This window comes from Mugil cephalus, chromosome 1 (assembly GCF_022458985.1).
Source record: "Mugil cephalus isolate CIBA_MC_2020 chromosome 1, CIBA_Mcephalus_1.1, whole genome shotgun sequence".
Classification (NCBI taxonomy): Eukaryota; Metazoa; Chordata; class Actinopteri; order Mugiliformes; family Mugilidae; genus Mugil; species Mugil cephalus.
The window spans coordinates 11,225,629-11,252,817 of record NC_061770.1 but is presented as its reverse complement, the minus strand read 5'-3'; the positions used below and the strand labels follow the sequence as shown (position 1 = coordinate 11,252,817).

General features: G+C 45.5%; 2 protein-coding genes across 2 annotated transcripts; one reads left to right on the top strand and one right to left on the bottom strand.

The window, feature by feature from the left end:
• The first annotated feature begins 4,770 nt into the window (after positions 1–4,770).
• On the top strand, positions 4,771–21,146 carry zmp:0000000926 (ataxin-1-like). The gene is made up of 3 exons (XM_047601728.1): positions 4,771–4,970; positions 17,454–19,213; positions 19,400–21,146. The coding sequence occupies exons 2-3, from the start codon at positions 17,612–17,614 to the stop codon at positions 19,856–19,858; spliced, it is 2,061 nt and encodes a 686-aa protein (XP_047457684.1). The 5' UTR covers positions 4,771–4,970; positions 17,454–17,611; the 3' UTR covers positions 19,859–21,146.
• irf10 (interferon regulatory factor 10) lies at positions 21,138–26,499 on the bottom strand. Its single transcript, XM_047609138.1, has 8 exons — positions 25,985–26,499; positions 24,892–25,087; positions 24,594–24,670; positions 24,163–24,217; positions 22,759–22,857; positions 22,276–22,662; positions 22,013–22,131; positions 21,138–21,623 (listed from the first exon to the last, which is right to left on the bottom strand). The coding sequence occupies exons 1-8, from the start codon at positions 26,153–26,155 to the stop codon at positions 21,519–21,521; spliced, it is 1,209 nt and encodes a 402-aa protein (XP_047465094.1). The 5' UTR covers positions 26,156–26,499; the 3' UTR covers positions 21,138–21,518.
• Positions 26,500–27,189: the final 690 nt, after the last annotated feature.

The following is a 27,189-nucleotide window of genomic DNA, read 5'->3' as shown; positions in this document are numbered from 1 at the left end:
CTTTCACCGTCTTATGCAATACGATATTTTTCACTTTGTGAGTAACCCTGGATATTTGTGTCAGCTCCACAGAATCCGCTATTGTACCGGCGCATAAAAGATGCACGTATCCTCTCGCTCTCCCAAAACACTCCCTGTGGACTTTGCATGTTGTAGTGAGTTTGTGTGTGTGTGTGTGTGTGAGATCTTCTGGATACTACTAGTTCTGCTAACATGGCCCAAAAATAGCCAACTGGAGAGGTGTGAAGTAAAAAAGGAAAGGACACTTCAGTAGAGGAGTAACTGACACGGGGTGAGTCACTTTCACACACAAACATGGACACACGCTGACACGTGGTGTGCTCATCCGGAGCCGCGCACACAAAAGCACACGCATGCATATGTAACACACACACACACGCAGCGTTGTGAACTTGTCTCACATTGGCTTTGTCACACTGCATGTGTGGGCAGGAATCACAGGTTCGTGTCTTGCTGCCATGTGATTGGCTCCGTTTCTCGCCGCGTTTGATTCCATTCGCCTGGGTTCAGGTGCTGCTTCATATGTCGTGTGCCTTTATAAACTCTGCGCTTTTTTTTTTTTTTTTTGTAATGGCATCCATTTTTTTTTTCACCTGTCTACAGCTCTGTGGACTGTAAACAGTTATATGCCAAATTTCCTCCAGACGTTCAATAAGGGAAAGCCCTGGCGCACCTTCTGTGTGTAGTAGACTTGTCAGGGTGTGTCAACAGCCGTGTGACAGCCAGCGATCACTCCACTGATATCTGTGCCCCTCCCGTTTATGCTTTTGAAAGAAATACTCATCACTTTACACACTGTGGAACATCCTCCATCACATACTCTCAATGAGTGCACGTCAACGTTATTGCCACACCTCACCATTGAATGTTTTAGTCATGGTTGATTTGGCAACACATATAATTATGGGTGGCGTCAAAAACCGCCACTGGGAGCACTGTAACAACCTACTACTACAAAGCCGGGCCTTTTATTGTGGTTCTGTGAGCTACTTCATGATTTTGTGTTTCACATAGCATCGGTGTGAACAGCAAGGCACGATGAAAGGAGCTGGTTTCCTCGCTGAGACGTTTTTAAAAGGTGAAGGCTGCAGCTCTTCATCTAACAGCTCACTGCGGCCGCCCCTTCTTCATTCATTCCGACACTGTCAGAAAATGAGACTCATTTTTGATTAAGAGCGAGGGTGACAAAGGTTTAGCATTCATATCCAGATATCTCTTCGCAGAGTTTGTATAAGCATTAACTTAATACGGTGTGTTATCATCACAGATGCCTGTTTTGTAGCATATACACTGATCAGGCATAACATTATAACCACCTTATATCACCTAATATTACGTAGGGTCAGACTTGTTTGAGTGCATCCCACAGGTACTTGATCAGTTTGGGATCTAGTGCAGGGGTCTTCAATGTTTTTTAAGGTCAAGTCCCCAAACTGATGACAAGAGTAAGTAGGGACCCCCTACCAACTATATATGTTCTATATTTAACCCGGCCTAGTGCTACTTATATATTTACGTCATTATTATTATGATTTTGCATTCAACATTAAGCTATTCAAATAATACACGGGTTGAAATATTAATTTTTTATTTCAAATATGTCCAACAGTAGGGTGGCCGTGCACTGCCGTAGGCCTAAACATATCGGCAGCGATAGGGGCGGGGCCTACTGTGTACAGGAGGCTTAGATTGGCGCTCTTCAGGCAGCTCCCATATCACTTAATGAGAGAAGTGCTGACTGAACGGTAACATCTTCTGCCTCCATTTATCCCTTTACTAAAGTATGTTGGAATCATATCAATGTGTATTTAAAGAAATTTGTGAGGGAAAATTTAAAAAGAGAAAATATATATATAAAAAAAAATGTCTAATCAACCAAAGATTTTTCGACCCCCCTGCAGTACATCTGCAGACCCCTAGGGGTCACAGACCCCCTGTTGAAGACCTATGATCTAGTGGATTTAGAGAGATTTAGTGAACGCCTTGTGCTGTTGTAAGTAAAGTTTCCCAGCGGAAACATTGTATTGTCACAAGATGACCAATGTTATTCACTTCTCCTGTCAGTGGTTTTAAACTTATGCCTGATCCATGTATAAAGATTGCAGTGCAGTCAGTCATACGTCAGCGGGCCACAGGCTCAGTCACGATTGTGTTACCACATTCGACCACAGTAACAAAAGCAAACTTGATTTCCACTTTAACGTTACGATCAAATTTCAATATTACAAATTCTCCTGTTGTGATTTGAACATTTGCTTTTGGCAGCGTCACTAAACTGCTCTCTGTTTTTAAGATAAGGTGATTCTTCGTTTCTCCCAAAGTGAGGAAATTTACAGAAGTGAATTACCGTTTTACCTCGTTACTAATTTTTTTTTTTATCCATAACCATCATTTTTGAATGTTTACTCAGCGATAAGAGTTATGTTTTTTCCCAGATCTATTTGCATCGGTGTTTATAGGACGTCGTAGTGTGAATGCAGAAGTGAGAATGGGAGAGAGAGAAGGAGAGAGGAAATGATACTAAGACGTTTGGCCGCCGCAGTGCCTAATGATCACAAGAGCAAAAGATACGCGCACAAATATGAACGCACGCGCGCAGCCTCACATACACACGCACCATGTGATCTCTCGATTAGTGCTGTAGTCACACCCTCCCACTCTCTCTGCTTGTTTGATCACAATCTCCCTCCTACTCCTGGGTTCCAGTCAAACAGAAACTTTCAGAAGATAATGCTTGCTTGACATGAAATCTCTGATGACCTTTGCTGAAATAACTGAGATATTCAGTTTCTTATGTTGAGTGGAAATGTCTAACAGCCTAACAGGAGAAAAGTGAATCTCTTAAAGCACATGTATGTATGCTGTATATTTTTACATGATGAGAAAAAAAAGGGTTTGTAGTATCTATAGGTTCCAAGGTTGAGCTTGAGACCACTCAAAATACAAAGGTGGATTTAACTGCTACATAATTAAAGAGTGAATTATCTACGGAGGCTTCAATGCGGTGAAGTTGCTATTCTTTCAAATCTTTCTCTATTTCAAGATTCATCAAATTAACATTTTTAAACTATTCTCATACTTTCAAACCATGAACCACTTTAAAGATGACCTCTCGGATGCCCTTAGCAGAAATCAGTCTGCTGTGTATGAAACATTCTTCTTACTGGCACACTACTCCCCTGTTTTTATTTGTTCTGCTTTTGAGGTGGCGATTCTGCCTAGCGAGCGCCGTCATGTGACCAGATACGCGTGAACGTCCCAAACCTCGTCGTAATCACTTTAAGCTCTCAAGCATCTGCACTCTGTTCTCCTTTAAGTCTGCGATATCGACTTGCGGTTAACCACGTTTAATTCAATTTATGGCTTAAAGACGTGGTTATGTATTTATGAGTTTCTGGGCCGCTGCTCGTTTGTCTCAGCAAGCCAAATCGTTGCATACGTAGCATCCATTATTTATTTATCCATCGCCTTCCATGCCCCGGATTCACGGCCGACAAAAAAAGGACAATGACACAAATGGAACAAACCCGATCATCCTAATTTTAGTCCATCATTTCAACAGGAAGTGTCAAACTCGTTCTAGATTAACTTTTATTTATGCGTTGGTTTAATAACACATTCTCCCTCCTATTATAATGTAGGGATTTGATAAACATTTAAATAGTTTCAGTTGACTACTCCACTATTCAGGCAAGGTTCAGCCTGACTTGACCTGAAATTAAGAAGTCAGCAAGTTTTGCTGCACATCCAAAATCTTGTTCATTTTCTGTCAGTGTAAGCATCCCGTATATTCAATGGAAACAAGCTCATACTTTCAGTTAAAGTAGAGGATTTCAAAAAAAAAAATTAATAAGCTACTTCAGAGAAACTGAAAGTGAAAAAGTGCATGGAACTGGAGTATAAGATAATACGTGTTGTAATATCATTTTCTATATTCTACGTAGCGAGATAAAGCAAGTCCCTCAAGGGTTTACGCCGGGTCATATGTGACGGGAACTGGGGCGCACAGTACAGTAACGAGAGCATATGACTTATTGCCACATTGCACAGGACATTCCCATACCTCGCAGTGGTTTCACAATCAGATGTGTGAGTGGTCCTTTGTGGTGTCATGCTTGAAGAAAATAAGCACATGATGCCACTGCACGCTGATCACGAACCAGTGATGAGGCTAAAAAAAAAAAAAAGAGAACTGTTTTGTTATGACTGGGATGATACCCGCATGTGTCAGCTGCTCTTCACCTGCCGCGCCGTGTCAGAACCGAGTGATTAGGTTTAGCTCTCACCTACGGCTCCAAGCGCACGTCAGGCGCACCTTTGCCGTCGTCCAGGGCGGACTGTGATTGGCCGGCGGCCTAAGAGGCTGAGGTGTTGCGGCAAATAGCACAGGCTGGGGGGCTGGCCCGTTCTGCAGCTCGGGGGAGGTTAATGAGTGAAGCCGCTGGGCTGTCGGCCAAACATGAGCAGCAATGCTAAGGCTCCCACAATGAGCCTGACTGTATTACCACTGAGCTCTGTCTAATTATACACTACCGGTGAGGGAGAGTGAAAGAGAGACACAGAGCATATTAGGCAGGGGCGAAGAAAAAAAAAAAAGTTATCAAGTGTCGCCGTGTGTCAGAGAGACTCACTCAGAGGGATGAGTGTATGTTGAAGTTGTAAGAGTGAGCTGGGAGGTGTGTGTCGGTTAGAAGGAAGGAGGGAGAGATAGAGGGAGGGAGGGAGGGAGGGGGTTGGAGAGATCAAGCGAGCCGGGGAGAGAGAGACAGAGCGCACTCACAGGGAGATACAGAGAGAGAGAAGGAAGGAAGGCAGGAATAGGATGAAGGCTGAGCAGTAGAGAGGAGGAAGAGACTCGCGCTCTCAAAACTGGATATTCCTACGTGCCTCCGCCGCCTGATCCAATGAGTGAACTCTCTCATACCTGCTACGCGAAGGCATCCGGCGAGGTATGTGACCACACCGCTTCCTCCTCTGAGGGATTGTTTGTGTGTGTGTGTGTGTTTGTGTGTGGTAGAGCGGGAGCGCAGGTGTGTTGGCAACTTTGAATGACAGGATGAGCAGACAGCGCGGCGAGACTCCGGCAGAATAGCTTTAAGAGTTACTGTAGGTACATGTCATTCTGACGGCGAGCCGGCGCTAATTATAGGGAGAAAAGATGTTTGGATAGTTGAGTGCGTGCGAGTGAGTGTGTGTCGTGTAGAGGAGTCGACACCTATTTGTATGGGCGTATGTGTGCGTGGCAGAGAATAACAGAGAGAGTGCGAAGAGGAGTGTGTGATCCGGAGAGAAGGAGTGTGTGTGTGTGTGTGAGAGAAAGAGAGAGAGGGAGAGGGGTGGAGGTTCATCTCACAGCTTGACGGCAGATCAGGGCTTTCAGAATTAGAGCAGTGGGCTTAAATAGCACTGGTCCAGAGATAGCCAGGGACCCTCGAGGAGCCCGCTTAAATTGGGAGGGATGGGTATGAGATTGGTGAGAGTGGGTGTGTGTGTGTGTGTGTGTACGGGGCGGAGGAGTGGGGGGGGGTGGTCCAGTTGGGGAAAATTTTTGGAACAGAATGGGAGAGGGGGGAGGAGAGAAAAAATAAGATGTGCAGATGTTGGGGGGCATGTGCAGGAGAGCAGATCTCGTGCAGTCAAAGGGAGGAAGCGCCGGCGGGGCAGGTGCATCGTGGGTTCTGAAAGCTAACTTCAACTGGCGTGCAGGACGCTGCCCATGAAGAGTTTTAACTTTGACTCAGTCTACGGTTTTAAACGCATCCCTCTTCGCCGCTCCGTCACTAACTCCGCTCAGATCCCTCCTCATTTCTTCTCGCCGACGGAGACATGCTACGGCACAATTGTGATGTTCTGCGCGTCTATTTCTGCTACAGCAGGCGCTGTCCTTCTGCTGCAGCAATATCCCATATGCTGCATATAGGAACATTTCACAGGTTCAAGCGGTTCTCGGCTATAGACGTCTTTCAGCCGAGACACGCAACATTTGTCCTTGCTGACTTAATTCACTTATTTTAATTATGAGGATGATGATCTGCTGGAGCGTACAGGAAGTCTTATGTCACTGTAGATTGTTGCTTCTAGAAACTCTTTTTTTTTTCCTTTGAATGTTGGGTTCTTGTCTCGCCTGTTGAAGCGAGGCTTCTTTGGCGAATCAGTGTGAGCTTCATGCCAAAGTGGGACACTAGTTGTGACCCGCTGACTCCAGAAGCCACATCTCTAGAGTTTGTATTTTTACAGTAACTCACCAAGACAAAGCCTGGGGGTTTACGTTACACTATTGTGTCTCCGAAACGTGCCCTTGCGAATGACGTAAGGGAAAACATTCTGAATGTGGACACGCTCCCATATATTTCGAGAAGCAGAAATACAACTCGTCTCTGTGGGCTGAATGAGAAGCGTGGCATGTTCTCCCATCCAGTGTATCTTAGAGTACTGTCACCCTGAAGAGGAGAACAGGCCTCTTGTGGGAGAAGGTTGAGTGGCTGCTGGCCCTTTAAGAGGTCTATTTTTACAGGGGCACACTCATGCATGGAGCGCAAAGACGAGGCAGTGGCACACGGAGACTGTATCGCCGCTGCCTCACTTCTGTGACTCCCAACAACACATCCTGCAGGACCATAACCTTGTGACTGAGAGAGAGTCGAGAAACTCACGCGACCCTTAGAGGAGCATGTGTTCTTTCGGGCACGAGCTAAAACGCAACAAAAAAAAAAGAAAAGAGAAAAAAAAAATCACCAAAAACTGGAAGTTAGCAGGTTTCCACTCGACAAGGAGAACCGGGCCTTTTCAAGTGGAGCTCTCTGAAGTCTAAAAGTGATCATGAGTGGGAGCTCGCAATAAAGACACCCTGTATGCGCACTGTACACAAATGTGCCAGCGTTCCCACATACTTGTTTTGATATGCAGATAGCTATGAAAGAAATCTGAAAACATTCATGCCCCCTTCTTACAAACACATAATGCACTTTAGTTTACTGACACCCACGCACTCCTCGAAAGACACCACAAAGCGAGCACATTTGAGAACATTCCTACATTTCTACGCACATCCCTGCACTTAGAGGTGTGCATAGTGCGGTGCGCCCACGTAAAAAAAAAAAAGAAAATTACTTATACATCCTCAATATCTGGACCTAAAATAATCTTCTCCTTATGCAATCTGCATGTTATATAATGCATGGCCTGTCATTATCACAGCGATCCTTCACGCCCTGCTGTGCCTCACCACCTACAGCACCACGCAGACAGACAGACACACACACACACACACACACACACACACACACACACACACACCACACACACACCCTGCACCTTGTGTTAACAGTCATATACTCTATTCTAGCACTCTCACCCGCGTCGAGTGTGTGCTCTCACACAGGCGCCCAGATGAGTGAGAGGGGAAGACTGAGAAGAAGGCTGAGAGTGGGTGGGGTGGGGAGACTGAAAGTGAAAGGCGCGGAAAGGGAAAACTTCGAGAGTGAGCAGCACATTTAGTCAGGGGGCTGCGCATTTGCATGATTGTACGCGCGCCGTTCATGTGTGGCTGTGTGCCACACGGTCGCACCTCGCAAAATTCCCGTCTTCCACACACCGAAACCCCTCTGTGGGCGCAGCAGTGTAGCAGGCGTTCGAGCGCACGTAACCCGGCGCGACCTTGTTCGTGCGCTCGTTGCCTTTCGCCAATTCCGGCCCTCACCTCAGAAAGCCCGGGCAGCGCTCGCCACTTCACGGCAGGATGCGTGAGGGATAATCGCCCTCATTGTCAGTCAGTCACACCCATGGGCAAACACAGACTTGCACGTCTTCGCCCGTCGGGCCTGTCATCCTCCGACGGAAGAGAAAGGGAGTCAAACGGTGGCTTCGGGTCGAGTCATCTTTGCCGCCCTCACGTTGTCGTGAAGTCATACAGGGTTTTCTTCGTCGGACTGTTGAGGACATTAGCATGTCTGAAGCCTACGTCGCATAACCGTTAACCTCGGTGGCCTCTGTGACCACATTCTGAGCACTTTGCGAACATGACTTCGCATGTAATAATCTCAAGTTCATTTGTTGCATTGAAAGGCAACGACAGCATGTTTTGTGCTGTGCGAAGATATTTGTCAAACATGTGTAAAACCGAATTTTTGCTGCATTTCATTTATACTCAACTGAGAAGCCAGTTAAGTAAAGAAAAGAAAAAAAAACACCCTGTGAACTTACACATCAAACAACGCCAATCAGCTTTGTGTCACCACAGGCACTGTGAGCTCCATGTCTGTAATTACCCTGTATTATTCCAAAAAACCACATCCTTTCAATTTTATCGCGCAGATCCCCCTTTAAGACACATGCGCGTCATTAATAAGTTCTGCATTCATGGTATTTTTGAGAAGACTTTGCAGGTAGACGGTTTCCCCGCACACGCACTCTAATAGCTGGAGTGGCTTCAGAATTCACTGGGGAGCTCAGTGGAGGAGTCAGGAGTGTGACTGAATAATCCCAAACAGAGGTGCCTGAACACAGTTGACGCTGTGCCAGACTGCTTTAAGGTGACAGACACACCTGTCAGGCGAGGTGTCCCGCGTGAGGACGGTGCAGGTAGCGGTAACGTCACGGCTTGCAAAAAATTAAGAAGCGGCCCGTGCGCGCTTGCGAATGTGCAAACGCGCGCATCCGAGCTGACAGTTATCCGAGCCTCTTCTCTGCTCTTTGTGTTTGCACTGATCGCTTTCCTTGGCCTTGGCTCGCTAACCCTTGTCTGTGATCAAGCGGTGCGTTCTCTCCCTCCTCCGCACTACATCCACAATAGGGGGTCGGCGACCTTTTAACCCCGCCTCCCACCACTCACACCCACAAAGTCACCCTTTTCTTCCCCTCTCGAGCCTGCGCATGGGAATCCGCGCAAACACAGTACATCGCGCGGTATTGGCTTCGGTGTCGGCGTGCAGAAAGTGTAACATCGGAGACATCCTGTGACCCATTGCATCGACAGTGTCCTGAAAGCTCGCCCCGACGTTGGATGCACATTACCTTCCCCGCCCTCGCAACGCTTCCCTATTCATTATTTTTTTTCTTATCCCGTTCAGCATTAGCATCACCTCAGCTCATAATCCTCCTCTAATTTATTTTCTTTCTCTTTTTTTTGTAATTATTAGCATAGAATTTCAAATGGCTGAGCGACACAGGTTCAAGACTCTCCCTATTTTTATTTAAAAAAAATATAAGCATTAAGCCCACTCAATCATATTTTATTATAATATGCAGCACCCTCTATAACAAACAGCACAAGTGTTGAGTAAATGACTGCGGATGTGTGTGGCTGGGTGGCAGACTTGGTGTGGGAGGGGTTGTAGAGCAATAGCAATAATGGCAGTGTATAGCAATGCTGCCTTGAATACCGGCAGTGATAAAGGTGCTCCAGACAATATCTGTAAAGCCAGTCTAGACAGTCTCTCTGCAAATGAATGGCACTTAAGCTACCAATTGGAGGCCTGGCCATGCTCCTCTCTCCTCTCCTCGCTGACATTTTGCTGCTAAACCTGAAAACCTACAGGAACCCAGTTTGACTAACTTTGCCTCCTGGAGAGTGGGGGGGTGAAGGGGGGACACAAAGCCAAAAACGACAAATCTATAGGATGAAAAGTAATCCTCTTCATCTTTCACACGCACCACCCTCTTTCAGGCTGTTTTTTTTTTTTTTTTTACCCCCCCTCCACCCTCCACCCACTACATAAGCTACTGATCTCATGGTGTGAAAGTGCTGCTCACATCAAGGGGCCCATGAGTCGGGCTTATCGTGTCACAAACTGGTGAAAGAGTCCGTGTGGATGTGGCACCGGGAAAAGCGACGCGCGTCAAACAACAAAAAAACAAAACAAAAACATTATCGATTTAGAAAGAAAAAAAAAAACACGCGAGCTGCGAGAATGAAAATGACAAAAGCATGACTGTGCATCGGGCGGCGTGTGACATCACTGCCGTTGCGTAAGAATTGCTGTCACCTAACCCGTAGTGGCACATTTTGATGTTTGTATTGCAAGCTTTTACGTGTTTGCGTTGCACATGATGCGCGCAAATTGAAACCAAAGTCAGCTCTTTGTGGTCGAAAATATGCCTGGCACTGATGTCTCACAAGAGGCAAATCATCACACTGAGACAGTGGAAAAGTGCAGAAACGAAACTCCCATCTGTACACTCTTAAATGTCAATGAATGACAACAACATAACACCTGCCTTTGAAAATGTCAGCTGCGAGGTTTGCAGGATACCTGGTAAATGTTCCGCTTGTGCAACGCTGACCCATGTTCGCGCGCTTTTCGCGTGCAGCCTGCATCTAGGAAGCAGTGAGAAGGAGGGAGAGGGAGGCCGGGCACGACTCTGCAACAGTCTGCTGTGGTCAGAGGAAGAGGAGGAGGAGAACATGGTGGAGGAATTTTTGCTTCTGCTGACTGGCTGACCTGCATGTAATTAGTCAAGTCATATTTTTAACTGATATTGCGTAAAAGCCAGCTTAAGGAGCCATAGCTGCCCTATTTATACCCTAGGGGCTAATGGCCTGTACCACTACACAGGGGGATTTCCTCCCAGAACTATACTAAGCCTGCCTTAGGCCGTACCAGTTAGGATTCACGGGGATTAACTCAGCGATACATTACAGGCGTCACCCTGTAGCCTGCATCACCCACACTGCTGTACTCTCTTCCTATCACCTCTGCTCTTGCACTGTTCAGCATATTCTGTTTTCGGCTCTTCTGCTCAGACGGTGGTACGTCCTGGTTAATTTATGGCGCACGCTGTTGATCTCCTTTAATCAAAAATACCATATATTTTTAGCGCTCGGCGCAGGAGCGAGATGCACGAGATTCCCCGTGAGCAAGCGCGCCGCCGGCAAGAATTTGTCCCATAAGGACGCGTTTGCGCGCATGTATGTTTTCGTGGATGCGCAACGTACACCTTGTGTGTGTGTGTGTGTGTGTGTGTGTGTGTGTGTGTGTGTGTGTGTGTGTAGAAGTGTGCGTGTGTGGGGTGTTAATAGTAACTCCTGAGCCATAAGCCTGTCTTCATTGTAGCTGAGCCTGCCGAGGGCAGGGCTGCTGGCTCATCCTGCTGAAGAATGGGTCAGGGCCTCGAAGGCTGACCTGGCCTTATGCCCAATAAGCTATCGCCCATATCACCCTGTCCTTTTATCAGCTTAGACCGGCTCCTTGTGGAGTAAGCCACCACACAGAGGTAGTAGTACTCCCCCCCCCCCCACCACCACCTCCCTCCACCGCTCCTTTTCTCCAGCTCTCCCTGAATAATCAACATATCTATCTATCTATCTATCTATCTATCTATCTATCTATCTATCTATCTATCTATCTATCTATCTATCTATCTATCTGTGTCCTCACCCTCCCACCCCCCTCACCCCCACCTCCACCCTTCCCTCTGTTCAGATCTGTTACATTCAGCAACAAATTTCTGCTGCATCAGATGTCCATCATAGATCTCCCACTCAGCCTGAAACGTGATCAGACACCCAATACGAGGCTACACATGGGGAAGGGTAACAAACAAAAAAAAAGAAAGAAAGAAAGAAAGATGGAAAAAGAAGCAAAAGTCACATTTTCTTCAAAGACACCTAAACGACACAACCACTACCAGACGCTTAGACCCTTAAATGCTGTGTGTTCTCTACACCCTCACCTGTAGGAAGCCCTTGACCCCCGTTGCTGCCTCCACTGCTACGCTTTGCTGGATGTAGTCTGACTCAGTCTGACTCATGTGACCTTTCTTGTCTCGGCCTCAACCCTCCGTGTGAGTGTGTGTGTGTGTGTGCGAGAGAGAGAGAGAGAGAAACAGAAAGAGAGAGGGAGGGGGGGGCTGGGAAATGGACAGATTACATAGTGCAAAGCCAGAGAGCAAGACGGACAGAAACATGAGAGATGGGTGAAGAGTACAACCAATGCCTCAGCGGCGCAATTAGCGATTGACAGCCGAGTGTGACTCTTTGTTTGCTTTTGTCGGTGCTGACGGCGTGTTCGATACGCTAAATATCAAAGTGTGCATGAATAAGTAGAGCACACCAGTCATTTCTGTATCGCTATATTGTAGTAAACACCTTGTGATGAACTCAGTCCTATTTGCCTCTCTTTCACTATGACTGGAGTATTACGTGTACAATTATGAAAGATCGGCGAGAGTTGGGATTTCTGTAGAAATGCGATTAAGTTATAAGTGAGGTATTAATGGCAAACCGCTGATTGTAGGGGCAACTTTTTCCTTTTTTCCTTTTTATCTTCTGTATTTACGGCTAGTCTATTTGTCCTAAGTATGATTTGTCACTAACATGCTGACCTTGTAGGTAGGTGTTTGTTGAAAATGTGTTATTCCAGTGGAAAGCTATTTTGAGTAATCATGTGTCAGATAGATAAAGTAAAAATTGCCAAAATAACTCTGGCAGACATGTTATGTGCTGGGTTCTAATGTAGAGCAATCTAATATATATATATATAGACCCACACACACGGTGACATGTAATTTAATTTAACTATTAATTTAACTAATTTAGCTAAGGAAGAACACTGCTATATTTGCCCAATTGATCCTTTAATAAATGCAATTGTACACAATTTTTTTTATTTTTTTAAAAATAGAGGGATCAATAAATGATCATAACCTTTCAAAAGTTATTGTTTTTATTTTATTTACTGAGTCTAAATCATAATTGAATCTCCAGATGCCTCAAAAAACTTATTTTAATCTGCTTCTTAAACCAGAATTCCTCCAGAACTTGTTTTTTTTTTTTTTTTTTTGATACGGATAAAACAAATATATATTTTGGTCTCTATTGATTGCGATGCTTGCAGTAAATTAATGAGCCCACAGAGATTTCACATGTGCGGGAGCAGACAGCGCTCGTGCCCACACAACTTCGTCGCACTTTGTCTTCAAAGAGCATTCCTTCTGTAAATAAATAAATGTTCACCTAAATGTCAGAGGAGAAGTTCTCGGCAGTTGTCGCCTCACTTAGAGAATTTTTCAATGTGGCCTTCAAGCTGAATTTTCTGCACAAATTTCCAGCATCAGCTTTCTATTCCACTGAGGCTGAGAAGTTAGACAAGGTTAACTTCTAATTTACTGTTGGTTGGTGTTTACAAGTCTACATTTTGCTCTCCGCTTGAAAGGGTGGATGGATTGCATTTTGAAATATGAAGGAACATAAAGATTGTGTTTCTACAATTAACCACAAGTAATGATTTGATTGCTTCATTAAATCCTATTTCCCCCTGCGCTCCACTTTATGTTCTCACTCTTGTATTGCATTTCTGGGCTGATAATTAACATGAGCTTGTTGGAGCTGAGGTTTGGCCCTGTTTCTCTGACGAGCAGCAGCCAGGGTTATTTCCATCGCATTGCTTTTTCGACTCTGAGCCTGTTTAACATTTTGCAAAAGGTTTCTATACTGACAGATCTCTGATTCCTTGCTGTGAATGAACTACGCTGCTCTCACCGATACGGTCCTAATAAGCCGTGCCAGCCATAACAGCACACTTCACTTGTACCGACTGAATCACTGAAGCAAATCATTCAGAGCACTCCCGCAACGCTCCTGTTAGCATATGAGCTTGTGCGAGTGCGTGTGTGTGTGTGCAAGAGCACACCTTGTGCGCCTATGTGCATATGAAGTCAAATCAAATATATTCATAAAAGCTCTTTTAACAAGCAGGTTCGTCACAAAGTGCTTTGATGAGAACAAAGGACACAAATTCAGATGAAACTACCGATAAACAAAAAAAGAAAAAGTCTGCTGTGTGTTTGTGTGATTGTGTGTGTGTGTGTGTGTGTGTGAGTGTGTGTGTGTGTGTGTGTGTGTGCGTGCTTGATGGATGTGAGGTTTAGTTTTGAGTCAGAGGCAGCAAAAGCCTAAGTCTGAGAGTGTGTGTAGGATGAGCCTCCTACCACGTCCCTCCCTGTCTCTCATCAACTGTCTCTCTGCCTCCCCTTTATCCCTCCCTCTGCTTTATGTGCTAGCATGTTTTCTTAAAAGTGCTCATCAGAAGCATAGATTAGGATGTGATCACTGATTAAGTGACTACTTTATGACGTTTTATGTGAAAATATCCATTTGCCCGGGAGCATTACCATGGAAAGTACAACATCAGTCAGCACAATGGCAGCATGTAGTCAGAATACACCGCCCAATATATATGATTTGTATGGAAGCATCCTCAACTATGTGTGCATTTCTGTGCCCGTATAGTGACATATATGCGTGTATATGTGTATATATATGAATGTGTGCATGTGTATATGCATGTTTGTATCCCTCACAGTGATTAAAGCAAGTGGGCGGCAGCAGCAACTGGTCTGCCTGTGTGGCTCTGCATAGCAGACATGTTTCTCACTGCTAGATATTACTCATTTCCTCAGCCCTTTGCACACACAAGCACACACACACACACACACACACACACACACACACACACACACACAGAAGCACACACTCTCTCTCTCTTGACACACGCATACTCACACACACAACAGACACAGAGACGGATAGCAGGCTCTCAGTTTTTTCCCTCAGTTTGGTGGGCTCGCTGGTGTTATTTCATGCGTACAGAGATCAGAGGCTGCGCGTAGCTGGAGGCTGCCGATATCCGCGGGTTGTTGTAACTGGAGGTAGTGCTGTGGAGGAGCAGCGTAGCACAGTAAGGAGCTGAGGAGTGGGTTGACCCTCTGGGAGGACTAGAATATGAATGACTGCCAACACTGGGACGTCTGCTCAGCCCGCGCTAAGGTCAGTCTCACTTCATATCACAACTCCATCAACCTGTCTGTCTGCTCCAGCGTTCTCTCTTTCGTGTAGGAATTTCTTGTCGACAGGGTTTTTTTGTGGCGAGTAGCAACTACAGGAGTGTCCACGTATCTTTCTTTAGTTGCAAGAATGGCAAAACTAGCCTCCAAGCGTCTGTAGTTCTGTTTTTCTGAGGTTTGCAGTCATGTGTATGGAGGTATGTTTGACAGACCTCCTGAGAAGTGCATATAGAGAAAAGGCGGGATGTGGTAGAGCAGTGCAAATATGCCTAGTATCTCAAATTTGTAATAGTTTGGAAGTTTAAATACATTTTGCACTGTAATACAAAGTTAACACTTTCCAACTGCTTTAATTTTTGGAATAAAAAGAGGACTCGACTGTAATTGTGCTTGCGCAGCAAATCGAAAGCCTTGAGGAATATTTCTTCGGAAGAAATTTGTAACATCATTAAGTCCGCGTTCCGTCGATTTTGATTTGTGAAAATGCCACAATAACTGGAGCTCCAGCTGAACTCCAGCTCCGTGTGCATGTCTGCACGGTGTAGGAGTGTACTGTTCGAAGACATTTCTCTGCAAACTCCTCCACATGCACAATTGTGCCCTTTGTTTTCTTGTACTTTTTTTGGCAAGTTTATATTGGGTCTACTTTGAAAGCCTTTTTTCATAATGACTGTCAAGACGACATCAGCGAAACAGTCATTTGAGGACGAAAACAGAAACCAGATTTTTGTAATTCAAGAAATCTGGGTCCTGGGTGACTTCTCGTACAGCGAAACTACACTGTACGGATTAAAGGAAAGAAAAAAAAAGAAGTGATTTTTGACAAAGTCAGACATTTTAAATAATGTGCGTTTTACATTTTAAATGGCCGCGTTTAGACGCATTCATAGCTGATTATTGTGGGAAAAAATATTGATAGAAATCTCTGAATAAAGCTGTGTTTTTACGGCGATCGTGTACTTCTTATTGTTGCTGCCGCCTGAAGGCCTTAGACTTTTGCAGTCTTTTTTTTTTTTATAAATAAACCTCACGTCATTGGATTTCTTCAGCCCCCATCTTTCAGCAAAGCTTAAAATAATTAACTTGTAGTCGACAGTTATCAAAATAGCATCTTTCAATGACCTAAAAACTTTTCATCATCAGCATTTCATCACATCTGTCCTGTCAGTGTCTAGGACAATCCCCGACTCCTATCTGTCTCTTTTCTTTCTCTCTTTCCTTGCTGCCAGTTTTCACTTTTTCACTCAGATGCACAAACAGCTTGCACCACTCTCACACTTATTCTGTTTTTGGACCAAGTTCCTTGATGAGCAACATTGTACCCGCCTCTCTTTGGTGTATCCCCATCTAACCTCGCTAACCAACTGGATGTGAGTGTATATGTGCGTGCATGTTTGTGTGTGTGTGTGTGTGTGTGTGTGTGTGGACACAGTTGCCATGGTGACAGTGTGGCTGATGGTGAGACGGCAGGGAGTTGGTTGGCAGTTGAGACAGACTTTGCGGGTGAGTGCGGGGCTGAGTGGCTGCGCGGTGCTGTGGTGTTGTGGCGGCGATGGTGGCGGCGGTGGCGGAGGGAGGGAAGGAGGGAACAGCTGGGCTTGCGGAGCGGCAGCCAGCGTTTCAAAAGAAACATTTGGAGAAGAATTAGTGGAGCTCCCCCGCACTTCTCACTGAATGAAACAAGGCTGCGAAATCTCTGACACATTTGACGACTCGAACACAAACACACACAAAGACCCAAACAAATAAACACATTCACATATTTCTTCCCACAGATAATACGCAGACAAACGGCGCATACATGGCGTGCACAAGAGTCACACACATTTCCCCACACCCCTGCTGTGACACACATTAATATGCAAAGACACATACCCTGTATCCACAACAACTGGTGGTAATATCAACAGTGTTTCTGTCAGCTTTTGGGTGGGTGGTGACCAGCTTTGCCTATCACTGGGGGAGTAAGTACAGCCGCCTGAGGGAGTATTTGTGTGTCTGTTGCCGTCCATGTGTGCGTCTGAAAGAGAAGGGGTGGGGGGGCTGCGTGGGGGTTGGGAGGGTAGTGAGTTGTAAGCTTATATAGAATGCAGAGAACACCCGAGGGTGTCGTGGGGGTGGTTCATGAAAGTGGTACAAAAACATATCTACATATTCCAATCGTCCCCCGAGAGTCAGAGATGAAAACTCTCCTGCTGTGAGTGCTGTGTGCGTGTGTGTGAGTCTATGTGTGTTTTTGGCGCACACATACAGCACTGCCTCTGAACTTCATTGGCTGCAAAATGTATTTTTAGCCCACATGTGGGAGTAATGTGTTTGAATGAAACGAGTAAGTTGGGTGGTTTCAGTCCCACCGCACTGCACATAGGTAATGACTAATTAGCAGCAGCTATCAGAGAGCTAAGAGTTTCTAACCTCCTTAAAGTAGTTTGGAAGAGGCACTCACTATCTGATTCTCTCCATCTGTCTGATACAGCCGACTGTTTGTTTGCCTGTCTAACCAGACTGACGGCTCAGTCTTAACTATAACTGATGCCAGGACCTGACAGACTGTTCTTTTTCAATGTTCACACTTAATCTCTGTCTACTTCTGTCGCCGTCTCTCTTCCTTTTACCCACCGCGTTTCTTTCCTCTTTCATCCTGCCTCTAGGTGAGCGGTGCTTCAGTGCGAAAGAACCGACAGTGATCTGACAGTGATGCTGTGTATCAGCCTTCCCCTCTGTCCGCGCCCCTCGTTCTCCCGTGAAGCCCATGTGACCTAACCTACACCCACACACAGGGGGCCCCCACTGCCGCTGGAGCCCACCCATGAATCCCAGCCCCGATCGCGGCAAAGAGTGCCTCCCTCCCAAGAAGAGGGAGTCTCGGCAAGGATCGTCAGAACAACACCACGCCCCTCTGGATGACTTTAAACCACCTGTGCCATACCGGAGTCGACCAAGCACAGGGAGAGGGGAGGGAGGCAGGGAGGCCGGTGACAGGGAGCGGGTCCTGACTAATCCAACCCCTCATCTCTTGCATACTCCTCCGCCTCTTCCCGCCCCGGCTCCAGGCCTACCCGTGCCCCTGCCGTGGCACCTGAGCTACTCTCCCTCTGTCTCTCTTCCCCTTTTTTCTGGGCAGGTCAGCGAAAGGAGGGGGTCGGGGTCTCCCGCCTGGAGGGACGATGCTCTCTCCTCACCCCTGGCCCACCACTCCAGGTGGCTTAGAGGGGATGGGCCTCTCTCATTGCCACCTTCCCCATCCTCCTCCTCCAATTCGTCCTTTAAGACTCCCTTCCCTGCCTCCGCCAGTTCCAGAGAGATGTGGTCCTACATTAACAGCGGTCGGCGGGACTACAGCTCCTCTCTCTTCCCTCCGTCGTACTTGTTCAGCCACCCCTCGCTCTACCCTCAAGACCCGAACCTAGCTGAAAGACACAGGTACTTGAGCAAGAGGCCCAACGGTCTGGATGGGACAGGCAGCAGGACTGCCTCGGCCTCCAGGCCCCTGCTTACGGGGGAATATGGAAATGACAGCAACAGAGTCAGGCTGGACGTAAGTCCACACAGCTCACATGCCAACGGTGGACGGAGACAGCAAGAGGATCTAACGTCCCGTGTCCACTCTGGGCCATTTTTGTCAGACTCTCAAGCTCAGGAGGGCCCTGAGCCACATTCCTCACTGCAGGACAGACATCTGCATGGGATCGTCAAGACCAGCTCCAATTTACTCTCCACCAGTCCCCACCCCCTCGTGTCAGACTCTAGGGCAGTTAGAGGGGGACTAATGGACCACCTCGGGGCCACACCAGCTGAAGCCCAAATCTACTACTCCTTGGGATCAGTGTGCCACCCCAGCCCTCAGGCCCAGACCTACCCGCTCTACAGCCCCTCAGGAACACCTTTGTACAACCTGCACAGGGAGCCAGGCCCCAGGCAACACAGTCTAAGGAACTCGCCACACTCACCCCTGGTTCTGCCGAACAGCCATGACAGGTCGCAAAGAGATCGGGACAGAGACCAAGAAAGAGCTCTACAAAGGGACAGGGAGCGAATCAAAGACAAAGAGAAGCAACAGCAACAGCACGACAAAGACCAAGAAAGAGACAGTGAGCGCGAAAGGCGGCGGGACAGAGACCGAGAAAGAGATCGAGGGAGAGAGTTGTCTCCTTCCCATCTCCACGCCTCATCCCCGACCCTTCAGCCATCTCCCCCTGCACTCCTACCTCACTTCACCAAGGGTTCTCTGATCGAACTGGCCAGCGGGCAGTTGAAGCGCGTGGAGGAGCTGCGGACCGAGGACTTCCTGAGGAGTGCGGATACCTCCCCAGAGTTCCACCTCAGCACCTGCACTGTGCTGCAGATTTCCCTCAGCAGCACCGACGGCTTTTGCCACCTGCAGGTCCACCTCACAGACCGCAACACTCAGGTCAGCTTTCTCCTCAGATGCATGGTTCAGTCACCCAACTAATTTGAGTTACACATACAAATATCTAGTCATTTTCTGAAACAGTGCATAACAAAATGAGGTTAAATCAGCGTAGGCTTTGGTTCTTGGTTGATTTTGATTCTTGGTTGATTTATTTTTTTTTAACATTGTTGTGATTTTGTGTAGGAGTTACTGAAGGTCTTGGTGGAGTATCCGTTCTTTGTGCGCCCGAGTGTCTGCTGTAGGCCCCGTGAGCTCCCTCGTCATGGGCGACCTGCTGGTCACCCACACACCTCCGCTAGCCACCCAGCCGCACAGCACGACGCCATCCCTCCTCCCCACACCCGCCCCCACCACACGCACCTACACCCAAGCGCATCCACACAACCCCTCCTCCAGGCTCCGCTCCAGAGCTCGCACAGGAGAATCCCCCCCCGCCCTCCCCCTCCCCCTCTCCCCCTCCCCCACCACCCGCCCGCCACCACGCCAGCCCCTCCACGTGTTCCGGCTGCAGTACCTCCAGCTCAGGAGCAGCAGCGTCCACGCAAGCGGCGCTGGTCTGCCCCGGACACCCTTCCCTCAACCGGAACTGATGAAAGCCTTCTGGATTTACCTCATGGCTCCAAGCTAATGAAGTGGCAGTAGAAACTTGCACATGCGTAGGTATACATACGTACACATACATATAAGCACATACACACCCTCCTGGTCTCTTTTGCACCCACCAGACAAACAATGGAGAGACCTCAAGGTAGGGTTGCAGGGAAGGAATGAAAAAAACAACCGAAAATTTAGTGTCCACACTGCTGCCCAAAACATTAATGTAGTCCACTGTAGTCTAGCCCTCGTTGCACCTTTCCTTTCCTTTCCTTTCCTTTTCCTTCCTTTCCTTTCCTTTCCTTACTTAGCACAGCCCCGAAAGGAGCAGCAGCTGAAGGATTTCTGGATGCTCCTCAATGACACACTGAAGACATTTAGTGAGACAATCAAGCACTTGTCTGTGTTCACTCTGTTTTTGTAATGGTTGTCCCACACACCTACTTACTGAAAGTGTTTGCTGCAGGGTATTTTCAATCAGTGTTAATGGAAGTAAACGCTATTGAAGAAGTGCAGATATATATGAACAAAAATTGACTATATATATATATATATCTATATATATATATTACATTACAGATGTTATATACAGTAAATATGCTAAACAGATTTAATGCAATCTCTGTCAATTCTGCAATGCATATACGTTTTTTTTTGTTGTTGTTGGTCTGTTTTTTTTTTTTTCTTTCTTTTTTTCTTGCTTCTGAGCCGATGTCTACTTGTCGGCCTGGGCAGGCAAGGTGAATGTATGAGCAACTCTTCGCCTTTTTTATTCTCATCACTGGGAGTCATTTCAAACAATTGTTCGCCAAGGCATTACACTCCAATATGTTCTTAACATTATCTCTGAGAAAGGGAGAACACTAATGAAAACTGCGTGACAGACAATCCCACCCACACAGACAGGTCTGTGACACATCGCCTCGACACTCATGGTGTTTTTCCATTAAAAACTGAATGATGGAAAGAGTAAAAAGTGCAGTATGGCTGAAGAGTAATGGTGCTAATAACACGTTGGAACATGATGCTTTGTGAATACTCTTGACCCCCGTGTACTGTACGCTTCTGTTCCCATCTCATTTTTTATGTACTGTATATGTTTGAAGACAGGGAAAATGATGAAAGTATTTTAAACTCAGATACGGGTATATCCTCTGATTCAGCACACTCTCTCACTTTAGTTTGTGTCTTTTTTTATTTCCAAAAAGAAAATCTGACCTGTTGATTTTTCTTTTTAAATGTTATAGCTACAAAAATGTATATTTTTAAAATAAATCTGTGAATCTGTTATATGATGTTCGCTAGAAATAAAGAAAAAAAGGCTTTATAGATTTAATTAAGGTTGTCATTTTATTATTTGCATTCCCTGTAAACTACTATGAACTTAATTACATTTATAGTATGTCAGAGGCATTTTACAAGATGTTTGCACTGCATGTGATAACTTTTGCAGATCTAGCTGCTCTGTGGTTAAAAACAACAAAAAACTCAGCATAAGTAAAAAATAAACCGCATTGATATGAATTTCCTCGATGCACTGAAATAGGTTTACCATGAAGCCATCGTTTCTTCTTCATCATATATACATCTCCAGTGATAATACATCATATAATGCTGTATTTCATAGTGACTGCAGGGAAGGTGAATACAGCTCCCTCATTTCCATTGTCCATGCCTAACCTGGCACACGGTAGCTTTTCCTGATCTTCTACAGCTTCTCTCCGTCTTTGTTGGAGGTGACAGGCGGATGCTTCTCCTCAGTCTCTCCCAAGTTGAACCTCTGCAAGAGTTCCACTGCAAACAAGGGAACCACCTGACCGACAGGAAGGGGAGCGATACATCGACAGTATGTTTATGATGCCATCTACTGGTCGAAAAAAGTACTACCGCTGCGTTCTGACGGGGCGCATTCACACATTTATTGTGGACAATGAAATAATCGGCCTACTTTTTTTAACAATCCTTAAACGTCACATAGAACTTTGTAAGTGCGGGCTCATGGGGTTTGGCAATTGATAAATGTACATGATGGACACCGTGGGAGCAGATCACACAGGCATGCTGTTTACATTGCTGAATTGCTGGATGTAAAGTCAAAAAATGACTTAAATAATTATGCTAGTAGGCTAATGAAATGTAAAAAAAAAAAAACATGTAAAAAAGATAAATGAGAGATTTTCTTAGTTTATTTTTTCCACCCACCTGAGCCATGATCAGCTTCCTGGTTTTAGGAACATTAGGGTCTGGATATTCTTCTCCAAAGCAGAGCTCGATCTCATAAGCAGGCGTAGGTCCCTTTCCTTGTAAGTAGCTCTGGAGTGCTGTACAGACATTCGTCGGTACATTCAGATGAGTCTTACAAAAACACTCTCACTATGCAGTACGCAATATCAGTTGCATTGTGTTTCAGTAAGTGTTTTTGTCAGTTTTTCTTTCTGTTTTATGTGTTTCATGAACTGCCTTACCGTTGAGAAACGTGGGCATGTCAAGCAGTTTGAAGGTCTTTTCTCGCTCCAGTTTGTTGGGCCGGTCGGTGTGTTGGGCCATGGGGCCGCTCCAGTACACCCTTCCCTGGCAGAACCGCTTGATGAACACCCCGTCTGGGGCCACCCATAAGAGCACACCCCTCTCCAGGTGACAGAGAAGGCGATTCATCGCTTCGGCCATGGAGGGCGGCAGGGACACCGAGGCCGGGGAAGGGAAGGAGAGCTGCTGAGCGGAGCAGGGTCCGTAGATCCGCTCGTTTCCCAAGGGAACGTGGCCCTGCAGGATGAAGCACCCGTCTGAGCTCCTGGTGGTCGCTTTCATCACCATCTGGCCCTGGTACAACAGCATAACCTGCATGCGAAAATCTTCACGCACAAAAGGTAATATGAACTTTAGGTTACAGAGGTAAAAAAAAAAAATCCATCTTTATTTTCTGCGCATAAATGCAAAAGCTTTCTTACCGGATATAGTAAGGGCAGGGCTGAAGAGGTTTACAGGAGCCAGATTTTGAATTTTTGTTCCTGTTAACTCGCAGTACGTGTGCTCTCTCATCAGGTCCTCTAAAGCAGCACAGAGAGATGATTCAGTCAAAACTTCCTCAACGTTTCTCATTTACGGTTCACAACCGACACGTCCAATTTGAGAAAGCAACGTTTATCTGAACGGACCCATTGGGCCATGGTCCACTTAAAGAGTCCTTACTGGAGAATAGAGGAGAATGTTTTGGAGAGTTTTAGAAATCGTCTTCCCTCCACAATCCCACTTACACAGTAGGAGTTTCTATTATAGTGACAAAACACATGTTCCCTTGCCAAAATCTCACCCACAAACTCTCTAAAGCCAGAAGCGCTGGAGCCAGAAGACCAACGGCATCTTCGTGCTTGTTCGCTGTGCCACCCAACAACTAATCTGCAGTCAGTCTGAAAACCGGCTGCCAATACCCACAGCGACAAAAATGAATAAATAAATAAATAAAACCCACTTGAACAATAACTGAACAAGACTTAAGAGTCTGCTGCCGAGCTCCGAGGCTCTGTGAGCTACGGTAAATTAACAGGCTGATGGTAATGTCCTTAGTTTCGTAAACAAAACTGATACGGTAATGGCACTGGATGAAATGTCAGCGGGCAGGAACGTCTTTCATTTTCAATTCCGGTTATGTCACAACCTATCCAATAGCTGTTGAGACATTTCTCTCAAAACCAGAAACATGAACCTCACAGTGACACTGGAGAAAGAGACCGTCATAGACACGAAATGAAATGGTTATTCATCTACAGAAACTGTTGATCAAAGCAGACTGCCTCACCTACGGTATATGGCTGTGGGATACATAAAGGATTATCTTATCTAATCTTTATCGTATTGTATAAGGACAATATGGCCACGCTGTTCATCATCGACTCTGCACTGTAAGGGGCTAACGGGGGCTTGAGAGAGCAGCACTGTACCCGACCCGCAGAAGGTCAGCGGACATAATAATGTCGGCCTGCGTTTCAATGGCTCAAATGGGAACCGAATGCCAGCCCTTAACAATCCCATATCTTAGATTAGACACAACTTTATGGTCACTGCATTTAGTACGGGTACATAAGCAGTTCGGCATCTAACCAGAAGCGCAAATAGCAGCCAGTGAAAATAAATAAACCAATAATAGGGTTTAGGCTATGAGTATTAAATAAGAATTATAATTGTATATAGCATAATACCTCAATAATAGTACAGGAGAATAAGTTTGAGATGATGTGGTTCACAGACACTCTGCGTGATTATTGTTTGTTGTAAAACAATATAGTTGAGGAAGGAAGGTTGGTCACAATTCTCTATGACCAGTGTTCAGCAGTGTCCATGGACGGAGCTCTTACCAGTAAATGATTTTTCGTCTTTATGTACTTGATATGATTCCGTTTGACAATGAAGCTACAAAACAGAAAACAGAGTCAGGTGGGCATATCTCAAGGTTTTTTAGCTTTTATATGGCGATGATGTAATATATAAATTCCTCCACATCCCAGGAGAAATAAATGATTCACACCAGATCTTTTTACTTGGAATGTTTCATTTTTCTGTTCGTCAATATCTAATTTTCTCAAGTTTCACATCATAGATCTTAAACACTTTCAAAAATATGAACAAGAGATAATAGGGATAATAGAGATGTGCTCTATTCATAACATTCCTTTCTCTAGGTCAGCTGTATCCACTGTGAGAGATGTATAACCCACTGTAAAGCATTCAGCGAATACAGGGACATGGTGTCAATCTGTAGCTTATCGGCTGTGTGTTTTTATCTTACCTGTTTGTCGGGGTAATGGGGATTTACCAGAGACCTCTTAGCCTGGATGTTCGCTTGATCATTTGCCGGGTGAGACTCTAAGGAGAGGAACGTTTGGTGAAAAAAAGAGGTGAGTCCAAATAAAAGAGTCACAGGGCTTCAAGTTGGAAATAACCCCAAAAGAAGACAGTTTAAAGAAAATTGTGGAAAAATGACACAAACGTGTGTTGTTAAAAATGGGAAATAAAGGTTCGAAGTCCTGACTTTCTTCAGTTCAAAATTTGATCCATATGACCACGTGTTTTTTTTTTTATTTTACCTGCTGGCCTGGTCGTCCCGTTGTCAACAACGATTCTGTAGACTTTGTATGGCTCAGTGATGTCGAGCTGGTTGCGTTCAGGAACTTCCTGGAAGTCTGTGCTCTTGTTGAGTGCACAGCGGAGACGAGTCTTCCACATGGTGGGGTCGGCTTTATCTCTCCCCTCTCTATATTTACCCTTGTACACAGCCCAGGCCTACAAAAGACAGGATAAAATAATAATAATAAGAAGAAGAAGAAGAAGAAGAAGAAGAAGAATAGAAATTGTGAGCTACTGGTTAAACATATTTTAGCAGGCACACAATAATTTCTTTTTTTTTTCTTAAAATGTGTGACCAGTCTGCTATTAAATCTTAAATCTACTGAAATAAAGCTGAACAATTTGTTAGTTTTATGTTCCTATAAGTCTCGCTAAGTGAAATTCGAAACTTGATTTTGCACTGGCAATTTTATTATTTCCATTTCAATAAAGTGTAAAATGAGTTAATGCAGTCCTCCACAAGGTGGGCGAAATTGAAACCTTAAACTTGAACTTCACGTTGCCTGAACTCACATACTTATTTTTTTCCATTTCAATGAAATGGAAATTAAGCTCATCCCACCCTTTACGGTGTGGCGCAGAGCCGACAAAGTTTCTACTAGTGGATCAATTTAGAAGAATTTGGAACCAATAAAAAGTCCACCTTCAGGCTTGTTTGCTTTTTACATGAATTCGTTCCCTCTTTCTTAGACTGCCTCCTAGTGGCCGCCCAGAGGCATCGGTGGGCCTTGGATACGCTTTTATATCTGAGCTTAACACAAAAAGGAGCAGACTTTGTTTTATCAATGAAGGAATTGAGGTTTCCGCCCAGGAATAGTATCTTTTTTTTTTCTTTTTTCTTTTTGCCTTTGCGTAAGGTTTGGAAACCTAACGCAAACCTTACGCAAAGGCAACATTTAATACGCGGCAACAAGTGGCAAGTATCATGCCCAGATCGTTTAAATTAGCAACGGATTAATTGGAGTTTGGAGCTGTTTAAAACCAGTTGAAGACTTAAATGAAGTGAAACTCCGTGAGTTGTGTGTTAATACGAAACAAACTGAGAGTGTTCACCTTGAAAAGAGCCGCATCCTCCGTCTGCTTGTAGTCCTTCTTGGCTGCGTGCTTCCACGGGATCCTGAACATGGTTTTGCGGTCATCCTCCCAGCACAGCCCCTCATATTTCCCACTCTCTATCTGAGCTATCAGCCACTCTTTCAGGTGCAACTTAGCTCCTTCATCCATCTTCAACGCATGCTGTGTCTTACGGGAACAAAACTCCGCGTCCGAATGTCAGCAGAGAGACATGTGCAGGGCAAGCTCGGAGTTTTATCTGACCGTGCACAAAAAAATAAACACTTCTGCTGTCTCAGTAAGCACAACGCAGGAGACCGATGATGTGATGAGAATAATTAATTCCACACAAACGGATCTCACCTTCAAGTTTAAATGCAGAAGTCGCAACTAAAAATTATGTGCGCTCTTGGAAGCGAAAGCGAAAGCTTTGAATTCATGTGTTACTTTCGGTTTCCCCCTGAGCCTTGGGTTGCACAAAGTTTAATCATTTCCAAGTAAGGTGTATGAGGGAGGGTGTCAAACAAAAGGCCGTCTTGAAAACCAGACTGTCTTCACGCCAGAAGAGTTACACCCACGCACAGACGCGGTTTTTTTTTTTTGTCCAGGGCCAGCCACCTTCACCCTTTACTCTGTTACATGTCACTGACCATAAAATTGCAGCCAACTTAACATGTCTTGTAAAGCGTCGAGATTTTTCGATGCCTGAACCAGAAGACAAATGCACGGTGACTTATCCACTAAACTGTTAAAGTTTCCTTCTTTCTCAGTTGGAAAGTTGGCCCCCACAAGAAAGTGGGTGGGCTATGGGTAGCAGGGCCAAAAGACGGCCGTCTGAGTCATATATAAAAAACAAGACACACATGCACACACACACAAAACCATACTAAGAATCATACCATCATGTGAAAATGAAAGTATGTGGGTGAAAGGGATTTTTTCCTCGGTGGCCCCTCCTCCATTGTTTAGGCTCCACGTTGGCTTTCTGAAGGTGTAGCCTTTTCCTCGCAGCAGCTAATGATAGTGAGCAGGGTGGTGAAAACTGATTTTAGATCGAGAAGATGTGTACGTGTCTTTAAACTTTTTTTTTTAACTGCAGCGAAACTTTACAAACACGTCCTTAGTTTCGCCAGCAGAGGGCAGAGTAAATCTGTGAAGTAAAGTGACGTGTGACTTCGATCAGCCAAACTACTGAGCTCAAGAGG

Coding starts and splice junctions, on each gene's coding strand:
- zmp:0000000926 (XM_047601728.1), top strand. CDS start 17,612: ATGAATCCCAGCCCCGATCGCGGCAAAGAGTGCCTCCCTCCCAAGAAG. Junction 19,214..19,399: donor TCACAGACCGCAACACTCAG/GTCAGCTTTCTC, acceptor GATTTTGTGTAG/GAGTTACTGAAGGTCTTGGT.
- irf10 (XM_047609138.1), bottom strand. CDS start 26,155: ATGGATGAAGGAGCTAAGTTGCACCTGAAAGAGTGGCTGATAGCTCAG. Junction 22,663..22,758: donor CCCTGCCCTTACTATATCCG/GTAAGAAAGCTT, acceptor TTGTGCGTGAAG/ATTTTCGCATGCAGGTTATG. Junction 21,624..22,012: donor GGAAGCTGATCATGGCTCAG/GTGGGTGGAAAA, acceptor CCTGTCGGTCAG/GTGGTTCCCTTGTTTGCAGT.